Below are 18965 nucleotides of genomic sequence, written 5' to 3' on the forward strand. Positions count from 1 at the left end.
GGAGTACTACGAAACTGTAAAGAATAATGAAAAAAAAAAGAGGAGTCCGTAAAACATGTTTATAACACGGATGGATCTAGAGGACAGTATGCTGAATGAAATAAGTCAATCACAAAAAGACAAATATTGCATGGCCCCACTATTATCAAAAGTCAAGAGTAGATATACGCACAGAAAGCAAAGTTCTTTGCTGGTTACTAGAGATGGAAGGGGGAGGGAGGGAGAATCATTTTCTAGATAGTACACATTTGTTACTTTTGGCGATGGGATCGGCAATGTTAAATAAGGGGAAGTCAGCACAACTGGACTAAGGTAAATAAAGACACCAAGAAGCGCACGAGTAAAAGGGACAATTTCGGTAAATGATATAACGTATACAATTTTGCAACAACAGTAAAAACAACCAAAAACTATGTGCGTGGTTACATAGATAGATATTGATGACTATACGTGTATAGGAAGGCATGTGTGTAAATGCACGTGCATGTATAGGTAGGTATATTTGTAGGCATATGTGTATACATATCTTTGTGTGCTGCATATATATCCACATATATAACAAATCACATAGGCGGCACTGTTACAGAGGCTTCCTAGACATATCTAAACAACTCACGGGATTGGCTTACTGGATTAAAAGGCTTGGGACATAGCCTCAGGGGACAACTTAATCAATTGGCATAACATAGCTCACAAAGATAACGTTCTACATCCTAGTTTGCTGAGTAGCGTCTAGGGTCTTAAAAGTTTGCAAGCAGCCAACTAAGATACAGCTATTTGTCTTTACTTGCATGGAGCAAGAGAGAATGAAGGAAATCAAAGGTTCAAAGAAACTAGTCCACAGGACTAAGAGCCCACAAGAACCATAGCCTCTTCTAATCTGAGTCCAGAAGAACTAAATGATGCCTGGCTATCACTACCAAACGTTCTGACCAGGGACACAATAGAAAGTCCTAGGTAGATTGTGAAAAAAATGTAGAACAAAACTCAAATTCCTAAAATAGGCCAGACCTACTGGACTGATAGAGATAAAAGGAACCCCTGAGACTATATCACCCCAAGATACCCTTTGAACTTAGAATTGAAGCTATTTCTGCAGGTCACCTTTCAGCATATAATAAATTGACTTATAAAATAGACAATATCACCCAGGAGTAATGTGGTCCCTTAAACAATTAATTATATGAGACCAAATAATCAACATTTACCCAAAAGCAGACATGAGAAGGCAAGGAGGGGAAAGGAAGCTTGATTAATGGAAACAGAACAAACTGAATAGAAATAATGAGAAGCTGACACATTTTAAAAATTGTAACCAACGGCATGGAACGATTTGTATAAAAATTGTTAAAGGGAAACCTAATTTGCTGCATAAACTTTCACCAAAAACACAAAATATTAAAAAGAAAGAAAGAAAGAAAATTAAATGTTTGTTGAATGAATTAATGTATGATCCTGACAGGCAAATTCAGTTAAGCAGGGGCTTCCCAAATGAAGGTATCACAGAAAAGGGGGAGATTTTCAGCAACTTTTTTTCATAAGTACTTCTTGCTTTTATAATAAAAAAGAAAGTCGTGTTTTAATAAAACAAATGAATCTATGTTTTTTATTTTAAAGTCCATATTTTTCTATTCCCCTACATTCTTGGAAACCCAAATTGTAGTCCTCACTCAGTCAGTTACCAGTTGTGTAACCTTGGACTTGTATGTTAATCTCTAAAAGCCTTAGTTTCCTCATCTGGAAAATGTGGGTAGAAATACCTATTTTGTCAGATTATTTGGAGAATGCACAGCCCCTAATGCTCAGAGCATAGTAGATGCTCAATAAATGAGAGCTGTTGACTGCCATAGGCTGCCAGAAAAATGAACAAATCAGCCTTAGAAGAAATACAGCCAGAATGCGCCTCAGAAGCAAGGACAGTGAGGCTTCGGCTCACTTACTTTGGGTATGTCATCAGGAAAGACCAATCGCTTGAAAAGGACATCAGGTTTGGTAAAGCAGAGGGTTAGCAAAAATGAGGGAAACCTTCAATGAGATGGATTGATACAATAGCCGTAACAATGGACCCAAACACACCAATGATCAGGAAGATGGCGCAGGACCTAGTGGCATTGTATTCTGTTATACCTTAAGGCCGCCATGAATCGGAAGCAACTCTCCACTTAACACTTAACAACAGTACTCAACAGCAACATTATGAACATCATTCCAGGCCTGTTGCTGCCAAGTTTATTCTGACTCATGGCAATCCTGTGGGACATAGTAGAACCACCCCCACAGGGTTTCCAAGGCCGTAATAGTTATGGAAGCAGACTGCCACATCTTTTTCCCCATGGAGCGCCTTGTGGGTTTGAACTGCTGACCTTTCTGTTAGCAGCCAAGCACTTAACCACGGTGCCAGCAAGGTTCCTAAGGACTTCTTTTATACTCCACTGGAAAGCACTGATCTCATTACTAGCCCTTCACGTTTCTTCCCACCACATCCTGAGACAGCAAGGCTCTTTTCCTGTAGCAGGTTGCACTTACCTTCATCCTTCTCAGAGCAGCTGACCCCTCCGCCATGCCTGTAAACTGAGGGAGTTCTCCTCTCAACAACAGGTGTACCCAAAAGAGACTCGCTGACACCATTGTTTTCTACAGCCTTCTCTTCTAAAGCTTGTTCTAGACAGTTTTGTCTTTAAGTGGATGACTTCTCTAAATCCATAAATAATGGACTAATGAATAATGTTGGATTTCTATATAAGACATTACATTTAAAAAATAAAGCCACAACTTTATTTTAAGTATGATCCTAATTTTAAAATATTCAGATACAGATTCAAAGAAAAAGGGCTAGAAGGAAATAAAGAGAACTGGCTAAGTATTATCTCACAGTGGTAAGATTATGGATACATTTCATTCCTTTTTTAGGCCTTTGTGTGTTTCCAAAATGTTTACAATATACATGTATTACTTTTACAATAAAAACTAAAACGTGAATGCTGCTTACTCATTTATTTCTCTATGCACTCCTTAGGGAGAAGGCAATATGGAAAGGATTTCGGCTGCTGCTGCATTTATTTGTGGGCCCAACCCTGTCTCTCTCCCAGGGCTCTCCCCATCCCTTCCTGTTATTCCATCTAAGCAAATACATTTTGGACTCTGGTTACTCTTCATTCCACATCTCCGTTCATTTGTAAAGGAGCCCTGGTGGTGCAGTGGTTAAGGCTAGGCTGCTAGCCAGAAGGTCGGCGGTTTGAAACCACCAGTTGCTCTGAGGGAGAAAGACCTGACAGTCTGCTTCCATAAATATTAAACACAAAAACCACTGCCGTCGAGATTATAGCCTTGGAAATCCTATGGGGCAGCTCTACTCTGTCCTCTAGGGTCACTATGAGTAGGAATCAACTCGACGGCAAAGAGTCTATGGGTTCATTTGTAGTCACATCTTGGAAAAATCTCAGGCCTCTCAGCAGGAAGCATCCAAGTTTACTCACTCACCTTCTCAAATTCCACCTTTCCCAGAAGCCTCTTAAGGCTGAGGTGGGAAATGAGAACCTTCTCGAATTCCCTTCCCCGCCCTTTTCCGCCCCACTCCTGCCCTGCAGTCATGTTTCCCTCCTTGAATCCTGCAACTTGAGTCCACCAAATGTGAGAGAAGTAAAAATGAAAATCAGGGCTGTATGTGGAAAAGGAAAAAAAAGAAAACCAAAAACTTCAAAACAAGCAGAACTAAGTGTGTATTACCTTGGTATGTCTAGGCCATGCAGCCAGCAGCCAGGACCCCAAAACATAACAACACAAAAAACCAAATCCATTGCTGTCGAGTCAGTTCTGACTCATGGTGATCTCATAGTAGGGCTGCTCTGTAGGGCTTTTATGGCTGTAATCTTCTTGAAAGCAGATCATCAGGACTCTTTTTCACAGCACCACTGGGTGGGTTCGAAATGCCAGTCTTTAGGTTAGTGATAGAAACCTGCTGTCATCCAGGGACCTTACAATAATACAAGGGGATTCAAGTGGTCCGTGGTCTCTTCTCCTTGACCCCTGGGGTAGAAGACAGAAGAACATGTGTCTGAATGAGGAGAAACGGGGTGTCCCTGTTGGTAGTACACTCACCCTCCAAAGAGGAACTCTGCAAGGTCCCCTCCAGACCCCGGACGGGAGAAAGTAAACACCAATCTCAAGGTGAGCAGTAGCTCGCCTTTCCTGTCCTCAGAGCCACACCTACAGAGAGCATATTTAACTTGGCCTTTCGGATTCCCCGACTCATGGATTTAATTAAACTTTTTCTCCAGTTGTTTGTCTTTTAGAGCCCTGGTGGTGTAGTGGTTAAGAGCTTGGCTGCTAACTAAAAGGTTGAGAGCTCATATCTACCAGTCGCTCCTTGGAAACCCTATGGGGCAGTTCTACTCTGTTCTATAGGGTCCCTATGAGTTGGAATTGACTCAGTGGCAACTGGTTTGGTTTTTTAGTTTGTCTTTTAATACACTGTTTTTTTAAATCATAATTGTGGCTTTAGAACTGATCATTCTAGAGGCCCATTTATTATCTCAGATATTCGGGGTATGATGACAGAGTTAAAGGTATTACCGTATTTTGTGCAAATAACGTGCACCTTCTATGTCTGTTTGCCAACCATGCCCCTTTTGTAAGGGTGCTATGTTAATTTTTTTACAACAACATGTAAAGAAAATTGACATTGCAGTGCTTATGAAAACGCCTGGGGGAAGGGGGAAGGATGAGGTTGGCAAACAAACATAGAAGGCGTCATAATTGTGTAAAAATACAGTAGTTAGTAAAATCACGTGATAAAAGAACCCTTTATTCTCTATAAAGTTTTCTTTTTGAAAAAAATTGGGATATTTGTCTCTCTTCTTGTTGCTATTGCAGGGAAAGGACCTGCCAAGTGGAGTTTTTCCATGTTTGACTTAGAGGGAGGAGGTGTAGAAGTTGATCCTTGTTATAACATTGGTGCCAACAGTTGGCCTGGAATAAGGGCTCACTGACAAATTTTCAAGTTCCAGTAACCAGGAGCCCATAATGAAAAGACTCCTACAAATCTTTCCCTCTTTCTCACTCTCTGAGAGCTCTGGCCAAGAGGAGTGGGAAACTTTGGTCTTGTCTGGAGCCAAAAGGATCTAAGGATGGAGTGGAAACAGAAAAGGGTGTTGGCAAAGAACCCAACTGGGTCTGATTATTCAAAGAGTATCTGTGGTGAAGTCTCTCCACTATTGGATTTGCCAGACCACTCCGGCTGAGGTCCAGGGAAAGCTGGACTTCAGAACAGTTGCCTGTTTATTGAGCCATATTGCATTCAAGGAGTGACCGACCAAGTGCTCTATTTGCCCAAAGAGGCCCTATCCAACCACAGGCACCCTCCCTTCCTGTCACCTTGGCTGCTCTCTTCAGAACCTTCCTTGCCTTTTGGCTGGAACTACCCCTGGACTCTGATGCACAGGGGTCCTGGGCTGCTTTTGTTTTTTTAAACTCCTCTGTGCATAAACAGGATGTTTGGAAAAGCTCAGGATGGCCAGAGGTCTGCCGTGTTGGCCCTCAATCCTTACTTGAAGGACAGTGTTGGGCAACAATCAGAGGAACTGCTTCTGCCCAAGCTCTGGATTTTGCCCAAAACAGCTGAATCGTCTCTCTCTCCCCTCCCCTCTCTTCCCTTCCTCTCTCTTTTCCTTTCCTTCTCTCTCCTCTCCTCTCATCTCTTCTGTCACTGTGCCTCTTCTTCCTTTCTATCTCTCATTCTCTCTTAAAGACAACTTGGCTACAGAGAGTTCAGAGACTAGTAAGAGTGAGGTAGGTGACATACCTCCACTTTTTAAGGGTCTTTCTTATCACGGTCCTAAGGAATCCTCCCTGTTCCCAAAGAGTTCAAAGGAGAAAGGTCAGTCCCATGGGTGGAGACCTTACTCCCTTTACAGAGAACTCTTCTCCAGATTCTATGAGCTGAGACAGAGCCTCAAAGAAGAATCCTCTCCGGAAACAGACTATCTGATTTAAGGGCCACAGGGCAAAATGTTCATAATAAAGACACCTATTGCTGCCTCCTGGCTGAACAGAGCAGGGCAGAAGAGCAGGTTATCCGATTGATCAATGAGCAGCCAGTGTCTTCTCCACAGGAGCTGAGCTTATCTTAGCTGCAAAGGTCCTAACATCTGAGGATGGATAGAGGCAGGAAAGACTTCAGGCACGGTGAGAGAGCCACCAGAGCCCTCCTGCAGGGAGAGAGAGGAAGAGTCGTGATGGCCATAGATAGATGCCTCTTTCCCTAGCTCTATCACACCCACCCCTGCCTGGCCAACACCCAGGCTTAACTACAAATAGTTTCAGGCTGACCCACTGCCTGCCATTGCCTGAGTTCCCTAAGGGCTATCTAAAGTCACTGCACCCTGCTACAGCAGCTATACAGGAGGCAAATATAGTTCCTCTGCCCACCCTGCTCCATCACCCTATGGGGTTGGCTTCCCTCCTGGCTTTGTCTCCTAGGACATGCATACCATTGCTGGCACTGCTGACACCACACAGTCACACTTCCAGCCACAGCCACCTATCAGTGCCCCTCAGACCCCAAAACCAGCTTTGCACTGGCTACCTCTGTTGCCCCAGAGCCAGTAATTTTGTGCCCCCACCCCCATCTGTCCTGATCCCAAAGTCATGCTTGGGAACTCAGACGATAAGTGTTTCTGTTCAAGGCAGCAAAGCAAGGCCTGGTGGGTACCCATTCCCCAGAGTTGCAGCCCAGACCGGGACTAGAGTGCCCAGCCTCTCTTATGGGCATGGCCCGGGATCTGGCTCTGACTAGGGAAGAGATGCCCATGTGAGAGTAGCAGGTCCACAGTCTTAGGATGCAGAGTATCTGTGGCATGTACCCTACAGGCCTTTGCAAATGGGGAAAGAGTCCTAGCAGGCAGGGAAAGAATTCCATGACAAGAGCTGGGAATGGGTGAGGATTTTTGTAAGAAAGGACTTTCCACAGGTTATAATGCTAGAATATTGAAATAATGTTGGGTTCTTTATTTATTTATTTTACCTTATTTTTGCAACCTATATTCCTAGATTTTCCCTTGCCCTACCACCCAGATCAGAGGAAACTGAGGGAGTACATGTTATTCCACTCCATCTTCAGTGCTCCAGCAGAAATGTCCTGCCCTGGAAATAAGCTCTTGAGGATTAAAAAGTCACTGGGATTCCTCAAAAACTTAAACACAGGCTGGTAGATTTGAACTGCAGACCTTTTGGTTAGCAGCCCAGCTCTTAACCACTGTACCACCAGGGCTCCTAGGTAAACTTATGATCCAGTAATTCCTCTCCTAGGTATATGCCCAAAATACTTGAAAGCGAGTATTATACAAATACACCAACGTTTATAACAGAGTTACTTGTACACCAGTGTTCATAACAGTGTTATTCATGATAACCAAAAGGTGGAAAAAGCCCAAATGTCCATTAAGATGAATGGATAAACAAAATGTGGCAAGACACACTATGGAATAGTATTCAGCCTTAAAGAGAAATGAAGTTCTGATACACGCTTTAACGTGGATCAACTCTGACGTGGATCCATATGAAAACATTATGCTGGGTGAAGTATGTCAGACACAAAAGGACAAGTATCGTATGATCCCACTTACATGAAACATTATAATACGCAAATGCATAGAGACCAAAATTTATTGGTGGTTACCAGGGGCAGGTGTGAGGTCAAAGGGGGACTTTTTGCTTAAGGGACACTGAGTTTAAAGGTAATGGAAAGATTTGGAAACGGATAGTGCTGCTCACTGCACAACACAGTGAACATAATTAACGTCACCGAATTGTACATGTAAAAATGTTTTAAATCACACATGTTTTGTTATATATATTTTATCACAAAGAAAAGTCACTGGGAACTAATTACTGAAGATTTTTCCAGTCATGAGAAGTAGTGGGACCCACCAGAGGCCATCAAGCACTGTGTCCAGTGTGCTGTTCATCCAGTCATGCCTCTCGCAGCACCCATACACATACACAGCACACATACACACAGACACAGGACGACCACTAGAGAACTGCTGAGAAGCCATTTTTTTCAATGACATTTAAAAACACTTGGGGGGAGGGGAGGAAACAAGGAAAAAAGAATAAAACCTTTATAAAGAATCCTGTGTGATTAATTGTTTAATGGAGAGTTTAGAGCTATAAATTGAGGCAGACTACCCAGTAGGTTGGAAGCCCTGGTGGCATAGCAGTTAAGAGCTATAGCTGCTAACCAAAAGGCTGGCAGTTCAAATCTACCAGGCACTCCTTGGAAACTCTATAGGGCAGTTCTACTCTGTCCTATATGGTCACTATGAGTCGGAATTGACTCGACGGCACTGGGTTTGGTTTTGGTTTTTTGACCCAGTAGGTTGAAGACTAAGGTGTGCCTGAGCCAAGCCATGGTGTTTTCAGTCACCTCATATGCATCCAAAAGCTGGACGATGAATAAGAAAGACCAAAGAAAAATTAATGGCCTTTGAATTGTGTTGGCAAAGAATATTGAATATACCATGGACTGCCAAAAGAGCAAACAACTCTGTCTTGGAAGGAGTACAAGCAGAATGTTCCTTAGAAGCAAGGATGGCAAGATTATGTCTCACATATTTGGATATGTTATCAGGAGGATCAGTCCCTAAGGACATCAAGCTTGGTAGAAAGTCAGCAAAGGAGGAGAAGACCCTCAACAAGATGGATTGACACAGTGGCTGCAGCAATGGGCTCAAGCATAACAAGGATTGTGAGGATGGTTCAGGACCAGGCAGTGTTTTGTTCTGTTGTACGTGGGGTCACTATGAGTTGGAACTGACTCGATGGGACCTAACAACAACAACCTAGTAGGTTTACGCAATGTCAGGTAGTGCTTCCAAATTCTCAACAGGTATTATCCTAGAGATTCAGGAAAGAAAAATCAGAACTCTAAGGAATTCTTGGGAATTTCCCAAGTCATAAACATTCTTTAATATTTCCAAAAGTGACTGTATGCTTTACTCTTTATTTGGGATATCTAAAAAAAAAAAATTAGTAAATAAGAAATATTAAGTTTTATAATATTTACAAAGAATGGTAGCTGTAGCAAATGTTCAAGTAGTATTCGAGCAATGTAACATTCAGATCCCCTAGCAAGGTTAACAGGAGCCCTGGTTGCGCAGTGGCTAAGCACTCGGCTACTAACCAAAAAGTCAGCAGTTTCAACTCACCAGCTGCTCTGCAGGAGGAAGCTGTGGCAGTCTGCTTCCATAAACGTTACAGCCTTGGAAACCCTATGGGGCAGTTCTACTCTGTCCCATAAGGTCACTATGAGTTGGTATCAACTTGATGGCAATGGGTTAGCAAAGTTAACAGAATCACACATTGAAATTGCCAATTTAAGGACTTATTTTGCTTCCAAAACTTATTTCTTGAGATACTGTCATGGATTGAATTGGTCCTCCAAAGGAATGTGCCAACTTGGCTAGGCCATGATTCCCAGTATTGTGTGATTATCCACCATTTTGTCATGTGATATGATTTTCCTATATATTGTAAGTCCTACCTCTATGATGTTAATGAGGCAGGATTATTGGCAGTTACGTTAATGAGGCAGGACACAATCTACAAGAATTAGTTGTGTTATAAACCAATCTCTTTTGAGATATAAAAGAGACAAGCAAGCAGAGAGACATGGGGACCTCATACTATCAAGAAAGTAATGTCAGGAGCAGAGCGTGTCTCTTGGACCCAGGGTCCCTGCACTGAGAAGCCTAGTCCAGGGGACGACTGATGACAAGACGCTTCCTCCAGAGCCAAAAGCGAGAAAAAACCTTCCCTTCGACTGGCACCCCAAATTTGGTCTTCTAGCCTCTTAGACTGTGAGAGAAAAAAAATTCTCTTTGTTAAACCCATCCACTTGTGATATTTCTGTTATAGCAGCACTAGTGGCTAAGCCCTGGTGGTGTAATGGCTGAGAACTATGGCTGCTAACCAAAAGGTTGGCAGTTCTAATCCACCACGTGCTCTTTGGAAACTCTATGGGGCAGTTCTACTCTGTCCTATAGGGTCACTATGAGTCGGAATTGACCCGATGGCAATGGGTTTTTAGATGACTAAAACAAATACCAACCGTAAGATTTGTATAAAGTATACTGTGCATGTAAACGTATTAATATTCATTTAATTTGCATCAATTACTCACCATTAGTGGCAGACTGGCCACCAGGACACACTGATAACATGGTGACTGCTATAAGCACAACTGATGGATTACATCCTGACCACTTTTCTACACCACGCTGCTGTTCCAGTTTCAGGAAATGTAAACCTTAATTTTGAACTCTATATATCAGTGTTTCCTGCTCTTGCTTTCCATTTGACTTCAGTGGATTCATTCAAGTCAGTAACATCTCTTTGCTACTCATACAGCTGTAGTTCTTACGGGAAAATTACAAAGCTGTATCCCATCTTCCCAATTTCTCAACTGATTTTTCTTGGAATTTGGGATTTGGAAAAAACTTAGAAATTTCCTAGCCATGTAGGAAAGGAAGGAGTCCATGGAGACACTAGTGAAGATATGCTCAGACCCAGCAGGAAAGGCCCACCAGCAGGGGCTCTGGAAGGGGGGACAGGGAACTTGACAAGGGGGAATACCTGGGATTTGAGAGCTGCAGCCAGCCCCAGGACAAAACACTTGTATAAGAGAAAAGCACAAGCCCCATCTGCTTCAATTTAGCCTTAGCTAGAGAAAATATTGAACCTGTCAAGGATTTCATTTTACTTCGATCAACAAATCAATGCCCATGGAAGCAGCAGTCAAGAAATCAAGCAATGCGTTACATTGCGCAAATCAACTTTTTGAAGTGTAAAAGTATAAAAAGATGTCATTTTGGTAACGAGGATGTACCTGACCCAAGTCTTGGTATTTTCAATCACCTCATATGCATGTGAAAGCTGGACAAAGAGAAGGGAGATGGAAGGAGAAATGAGGCATTTGAATTTTGGTATTGGTGAAGAATATTGAAAATACCACAGACTGCCAGAGGAACAAACAAATCTGGCTTGGAAGAAGCACAGCCAGAATGCTCCTCAGAAGCGAGGATGGCGAGGCTTCGTCTCACATACTTTGGAGGGACCAGTCCTGGAGAAAGACATCATGCTTGGTAAAGTCTAGGGTTAGCAGAAAAGAAAAAGACCCTCAATGAGATGGATTGACACAGTGCCTGCAACAATGGGCTCAAACAGACCTTCTACTGTGAGGATGGCACAAGACCAGGCAACGTTTCATTCTGTTGTACATAGGGTCACTATGATTTGGAGATGACTCAATGGTACCTAACAGTAGAAAATGTATTGGAAGCAAAAGCCACCAACCTCATTTACTAGTTAATGCAGAACCTTTAAATGGAAGAATGTTGAAAAGGTGCTTTGAGAAGGCAAGTCCTGACCTAGCTATTACAACCTGTTAGAGAAGAAAGAATTAGGAATTTTGACATATCGGATACCATCAATTGAGTTAAAACTATACCTATTCTTCATCTTGTAATTACAACATCGAGTTTCTGTCTATGTCTCTTTGCTAAGACGACAAAACATCTTTCTGGTTAACAGTGAGAAATTTTGTTTTTACAGTTCCAAGGACTCAAGACATGTAATCTTGAGACAAGTTTTTTCCTTGAAATGACATTTGTTAAAATGTCGTGGGAGAAAACTGCGTTTATTAAAACAATAATTTAATAACTTAAAGCCAGGAGAAGTTGGTTTTACCCCCAATCCTAATTAACTCACTGTCACATTACTGGCCCAACTCTATATATTTAACCTCTGTAATAACTAACAGGCTTAAAGGTTAAAGCTTAAAACCTCTGAGAAGCCGAGGAGTTTTCTGTCATCCCAACTATAACAATTACATAGTTAGAACGAGAGAGAACTACAATTTCCCTTTAGAGAATAGAGAACACCAAGGTTAGGTTAAGCAGGTATTGCTCACAGTTTATCAGGAAAAGATACTTAATGTTTATCTAGATAGACATGCTTCTTTTGGTTTGAGTTTCTTTTAAACCTTTTGTATTTTGAAATGATTTCAGACGTACAGGGAAGTTGCAAATATAATACAAAGAATTATTATACACCTTTCATCTGGAGCCCTGGTGGTGCAGTGATTGAGGGCCCAGCTGCTAAGCAAAAGGTCGGCAGTTCGAAACCACCAGCCGTTCCTTGGAAACCCTATTGGACAGTTCTACTCTGTCCTGTAGGGTCCCTATGAGTTGGAATCGACTCAGTGGTAGCAGGTTTGATTTGGTTTTACCCTTCATCCAGGTTCACTTTACCATGTTTGCTTTATCATTCCCTGTTCTCTCTCTTTCTCTCTACATGCATATGCATCACATATGTCTGTATATGTTGTTATGGTGTGCCATTGAGTCGATTCTGACTCACAGTGATCCTATAGGACAGAGTAGAACTCCCCCATAGGGTTTCCTAGGCTGTAAATCTCCACAGGAGCAGATTACCAGGTCTTTCCTCCCGGCCCTTTGGTTAGCAGCAGAGCGCTTAACCATTGTGTCATCAGTTCTCTTTTATTTCTATTATCTATCTATCTACCTATCTATCTATCTATCATCTATCTATCTATCTATCTATCTATCTATCTATCTATCTATCTATCTATCTATCTATCTATCTATCTATCTATCTATCTATCTATCTGTAATCTCAGAGACAATGCCTTTTCCCCCTAATTCATCCAGTGTATATTTTCTAAAATCAAAGACTTTCTCTTACATAACCAGAGCACAACAATCAAATCAGGAAAATAACATTCATGTAGTACTATCATCTCTCAACAAACCTTATTCAAATTTCACCAGTGGCCTAGTGCTGCCCTTTATAGACAAAGGGGAAAAATTTCCCCCAGGTCCAGGATCCCATCCAGGGTCCCACATTACGGTTAGCTGTCTCAGTCGCCTTGAATCTGGAACAGTTCATCAGTCTTTCTTTACAGTCTTTCATGACCTTGGCATTTTTGAAGTATAATTATTATATTTACAGACCATTTGCTTTGAAGAATGCCCTTCAATTTTTGGTTTAACGACGTTTCCTGAAGATTAGATTCAGGTGTGGTGTTTATGGCAGGAGCACCACAGAAGCAATATTGTGTTCTTGGTGTGTAATATCAGGAGGCATATGGTGCCTGTTTGTCCCATACTGGCTGATTAAGGTGATGTCTGTCAGGCTTTGCCACCATAGTTATTTTTTCCATTTGAAATTAATAATCTTCTAGGAAATTACTTTTATACTGTGTATGTATCCTCCTTCTCATCAAACTTTTACCCACTAGTTTTAGCATCCATTGACCTTTTTGGAAACAATTTTTACTATGATGCTTGCCAAAGGGTGATTTTCTAATTCCATAATTTCTTCTACAATTATCAGTTGGCGTTCTACTCCATTTATTTATTCATCAGCATGGACTCATGGATTCTTATTTTATTCTGTGGCTTATAATCTGTTATGATCATTATTTTGATGATCAAATTGTCCCAGATTTGACCAGTGGGAGCCACTTCAACCTGGCTGCTGTGTTCTTTTGACATGTCCCTTGTCATTCATTGAGAAGTTCTTCACTTTCTGACATGGGAAGAAATCAGTTAAAATACCCAAAATCAGCTAAACCTCCAAGTAACCCTAATTTCTATTACTAGAGAATGATATTTCAAAATTAAGACCTGTGTGCTAGATCCAGGTGTGCACACACTCTCTGTGTGTCTGTGTGTGTGTGTGTGTGTATGTTCATTTAAAATATAGTTAGGCTCACTTGTTTTTGTTTGTGCTCCATTTTTTATTTTCCCCTGTCCTTGGTGAATTTATGCATTCATTTTGAGCGTGTCAAATACAACATGGTTCTAAAAGTCAAGCCTGTAGAAATTGTGTCTCCAGCGATGTCATGCCCCTTCTACCTATTTCCTTTTTACCCTGTTCCTATGGCCAGTCCTTTCTACCTTTTCCCAACTGCCACCCTTCATTGGTAAACAATCTCATTAGTTTTTGGCTTATTCTTCTTGTGTTTCATTTTGTGAAAACAAGCAGATATATGTACATTTCCTCTAATTTTGTAATAAACTGTAGCATGTTGTAGATGCAATTTTGCTATTTTTACTTAACCACATGTACTAGAAATTATTCCATATCAGTTCAAACAGATCTTCCTTGTTTGTTTTTACAGCTGGATGGTAATCCATTGTGTAGATGTATATAACCACTGTCTGGTAAATGGGCACTTAGTTAGTCTCCAATGATTATTACAAACAATACTGTAAAGAATTACTTTGTGCATGTGTATTTTCTCATTTTTGGAGGTGTATCTTTAAAGTCAGTTCCTAGAGGTGGAATTGTTGGTACAAACAGAAAATGTATGTATAATATTCTTCCGGTAAATATTGCCAAATATCCTCCCAAAAGGATTATACCAGTTTGCATCCTTACCACCAATGTATGAGGTTGCCTGTTTCCCACAGCCTTGTCAATAGAACGTTCCGTCATACTTTTAAATTTTTGCCAATCTAAGTTAAAACTGATATCCCAGAATAGTTTTAATTTACATTTATCTAGCTATGAAACATTATTGCATGTGTTTAAGGATATATATACATTTGCTGTTGTGTGCCATCAAATATATCCTGACTCATAGCAACCCCGGGTGACAGAGCAGAACTATCCCAGAGGGTTTTCTTGGCTATAATCTTTGTAGAAGCAAATCACCGGGTCTTTCTCTTTCAGAGCCACTGGGTGGGTTTGAACAGCCAGGCTTTTTGTTAGCAGCCCAATTCTTACGCATTTGTGCCATCAGAGTTGATATACATACATATAAAATCTATTTGTGTCATTGTCCGTTTTTCTATTGGGTATGTATTTTTTTAAAACTCTGCTCTGAATTGTATTTTTTCCTTCCATTTGCTAGGCAGACACTAGAAGTTACATAATAAAATCTTACCTATGGTAATGTTGTAATACTTGATATGGATGTGTTCACTTAAAGGAAATTTAATCAAGCTGTAATTTAAGGTTTATCCAGTTTCAAAAGCTTAGTTTAAAAAATCTTAGCTGATTTAATTCTTTACTAATTTATCAGTGTCTTACCTGCCTAATGCCTAAAGGAAGCCAAGTGATTCCCAGAATCATAACCAGGCAGCCTTGACACGAGGCCAAGAGGAAAAAGTGATCCTCTACAGAATGGTCCTTCAAGTGTGTACTTGAAAAGTGAGCCCAAAGCACAATACACACACACACACATACAAACACACAGGTCAGTCTGCCCCTCTCCCACCACACTGCCCATTCCCACCAGCCTCTAAGACCTTGCCCAAAACTGGCAGCCGTAGATCTATCTCCCCAATTCACTGACTAGGAGAAAGTATTTACCAAGTGGCCAGCAGTAAAGATCCCTGGTTTTAAGTTTTTGCTTACAATCCCTTTTTTTGTGTCCCAATTAGTTCAGCCACATTTCCCACATGCTTCACAGTGGTGGTTGTTGTTAGATTCTGACTCATAGCAACTCTATGTACAACAGAACAAAACACTGCCTGGTTCTGTGACATCCTCACAATCGTTGCTATGTTTGAGCCCATTGTTGTAGCCACTGCGTCAATCCATCTCGTTGAGGGTCTTCCTCTTTTTGGCTGACCCTATACTTTACCAAGCATGATGTCCTTCTCCAGGGACTGAACCCTCCTGATAAAATGTCCAAAGTGTGAGAGATGTAATCTTGTCATCCTTGCTTCTAAGGATGCTTCTTCCAAGACAGAATTGTTTGTTCTTCTGGCAGTCCATGGTATATTCCCAGTGGCAATAAGAGGAAACAGGTAATCAATCAAATCTACTAAATGTTATGATCTACTTAGAGAAAGACTCAGATGGACCTAGATCTTTCTACCATTCTCTGTGCACTACCCCCTTGAAGAGCTAGGATTAACTGAGATGTCTTCTCTAAACTCCTCAGCCTCTGGAATCCTTTTGGTATGGGAGATACGTGATAGTCCAAATAAAACTGGTATGGGGAATGAATGGAGGAAACTTGTCAGGATTCTGATACAGAATTGTTTTTCTATTTTCTGAATCTTTTAGTACAGGCAAGAAAGGAGGGAATAGGAGTAGCTCCACACCTTCAGGGAAGGTCTTTTGAGGTCTTCAGGTGATGTGGTGCTACCTGAATAGATATCAAGCTACTGGCTTGATGATGACCCAGCCCTTTATTTGAATGCTCCCAAGGCAGATTGAGAAGTCTCTGAGCAGAAGAGCTGGGGGAGGAGGTGTGAGGCAGATGGTGATAGTAGTTGTCGGGAATGAAGACTAAACAGTGTTGGCAGAAGCCAAAATTAAACTTCCACCCTCCTATTTTTCTCTTCACATATAGCAAGATGCTGTTGGCTATTTCAAGAATTTTCCAAGAATGGCATTGGATATATATCATGAACTCCCAAGGGAAACTGAAGAGCAGGTGCCATCGTTTCCCACCTTTCCTCAGCAGAGCAGTGCACACGCTCAGATTTCCCTCCTCCAAATCTTGTGTATTCCAGGCAGAAGTTACAGTAAACACACACACACACCTGTGTACACACACACACACACACACACACACACACACAATATCTCTCGCCCTCTCCCACTTTGACCAGTGTTTGGCATAGAAGCCATTCCAGTTGCAACAACTGGTGTTCCAAATCCAAGTTCCCTTTGGTTAGCTCCATTGTTTGACCGGACATTAGTTTGATCCCCAGTTCCTGATGGTATGTTGTATTTTCCACACTTGTGTGGTGCAGGTCTGGAGCACAGGCACATAGGTACCTGAAACGTCCTTCTGGAGCTCCAGACACCGTTTGGTGGCCCTGTTTACGATGGCTCCTCCCTAGATGGGAGGAGAGACAGAGTCAAGGTGTTGAAATGCCCTGGGGGTATATCATTCGCCTGCTCCTACTCTCCCTGCTGTGGTCAGAGACAAGCTTGATGACCCCTGTAACACTTTGTAAGTCACCCAGAGGAGAAAATGAAGCAAAGTATAGACTTAGATCATCCAGGGCTTTCTCCATCAGCAAACTAACCGTAGATCTGGGAGTAATCAATGCTTTGCAGTGAGGGCTGGCAAGTGCTGGTTTCATTTGATATCATCAGCCTCGCCTGAGATTGAGGCATCAGGTCCATAATGATTGGCATGTCTTGATGGCATCATAGAGAGCCAAGGACACTTCTCTACTTGTCCATCCTTTCTACTTCTTCACCCCTGAGTACATGAAAACGCTCAGGTCACCTCTGTATATGTTCCCTCCCTCCTTGGTGGGGCTCTGCTGTTCAATTGAAGCAAAGCTATATTTAGGAGTTTCAGTCCGTGTTCTCCACCACTCTAGGTGGCAGCTTCCTGCCTCTCTGTGCTGTGGGGCTTCAACAATGTTTGCTAGTGGGAACGTTATGGGCTTTAGAGCTAAAGAGTCTGGATTTGAATTCCTGCTCAACCCCATAAAAACCATGTGGCCTTGGGCAAATTGCTTAGCCTCTTTAAGTCTCAGTTTCCTCATCTATAAAGTGGGATTAGGGTTAATATTTATTGAGTTATCTTGTGCCTGACACTTGAAGATGTGCAATAAATGTTGGTTCACCTACACCTCTACCCATCCTAATGAGGGGAGGAAGGGTCATCCTTCTCTTTTGTTCCCATGTGCCGCCTCCAGGCCCCCTGAGCTCTTAACTCACTAACTCTGTGGCTCAACAATTGAATATCACGGCATCTGAGCAAACTACAACCTCTCCTGGTCCTGCCCTCTTCTCCTTTCCCTCTCACTCTCCACACTCCAATACATCCCTTTGCAGAAACTCACATAATCTCTTTTAGTGTCTACACGAACTTCTTTTTCCCTTTATACAGCCTGTTCTCTGCTATCATCCTCAAAGCTAACAGCATCCGGAGGCGGAGCCAAGATGGCGGACTAGGCAGACGTTACCTCGGATCCCTCTTACAACAAAGACACGGAAAAACAAGTGAATCGATCACATACATAACAATCTACGAACCCTGAACAACAAACACGGATTTAGAGACGGAGAACGAACTAATACGGGGAAGCAGCGATAGTTTCCAGAGCCTGGAGCCAGCGTACCAGTCAGGTACGGCACAAGCACAGAGACCTGCTCCACCCCCCTGAACTAACCCCGGGAGGGGGACCAGCCGGTTCCACGGGCGGCGTGGGACGCAGCCGGTAGGAGAAGTCCCCGGGAGGCAGTGACTGATCTTGGAGCAGAAAGAGCAGCATCCGAGCCGGGGAACCGTCCCGCAGGGATTTGGACTGCTCGCAGCGGATTTTCTGGAAAAACTAGTTTCCCAGTGATGGCTCGGAGACAACAATCCATATCAAACCACTTAAAGAAGCAGACCGTGACAGCTTCTCCAACCCCCCAAACAAAAGAATCAAAATCTTTCCCAAATGAAGATACAATTTTGGAATTATCAGATACAGAATATAAAAAACTAATTTACAGAATGCTTAATGATATCACAAATGAAATTAGGATATCTGCAGAAAAAGCCAAGGAACACACTGATAAAACTGTTGAAGAACTCAAAAAGATTATTCAAGAACATAGTGGAAAAATTAATAAGTTGCAAGAATCCATAGAGAGACAACATGTAGAAATCCAAAAGATTAACAATAAAATAACAGAATTAGACAACACACTAGGAAGTCAGAGGAGCAGACTCGAGCAATTAGAATGCAGACTGGGACATCTGGAGGACCAGGGAATCAACACCAACATAGCTGAAAAAAAATCAGATAAAAGAATTAAAAAAAATGAAGAAACCCTAAGAATTATGTGGGACTCTATCAAGAAGGATAACCTGCGGGTGATTGGAGTCCCAGAACAGGGAGGGGGGACAGAAAACACAGAGAAAATAGTTGAAGAACTTCTGACAGAAAACTTCCCTGACATCATGAAAGACG

At 41.9% G+C, this 18965-nt stretch overlaps 1 protein-coding gene across 1 annotated transcript in view; it reads right to left on the reverse strand.

The window, feature by feature from the left end:
• Positions 1–16738: 16738 nt before the first annotated feature.
• GALNT8 (polypeptide N-acetylgalactosaminyltransferase 8) overlaps positions 16739–18965 on the reverse strand; it is a 43622-nt gene continuing 41395 nt past the window's right edge. The window contains exon 11 of the mRNA XM_003410777.2: positions 16739–16882. Coding sequence (XP_003410825.2) covers positions 16739–16882 — 144 coding nt within the window. The remainder of the gene's footprint in view (positions 16883–18965) is intronic.

This window comes from Loxodonta africana, chromosome 4 (assembly GCF_030014295.1).
Source record: "Loxodonta africana isolate mLoxAfr1 chromosome 4, mLoxAfr1.hap2, whole genome shotgun sequence".
NCBI lineage: Eukaryota > Metazoa > Chordata > Mammalia > Proboscidea > Elephantidae > Loxodonta > Loxodonta africana.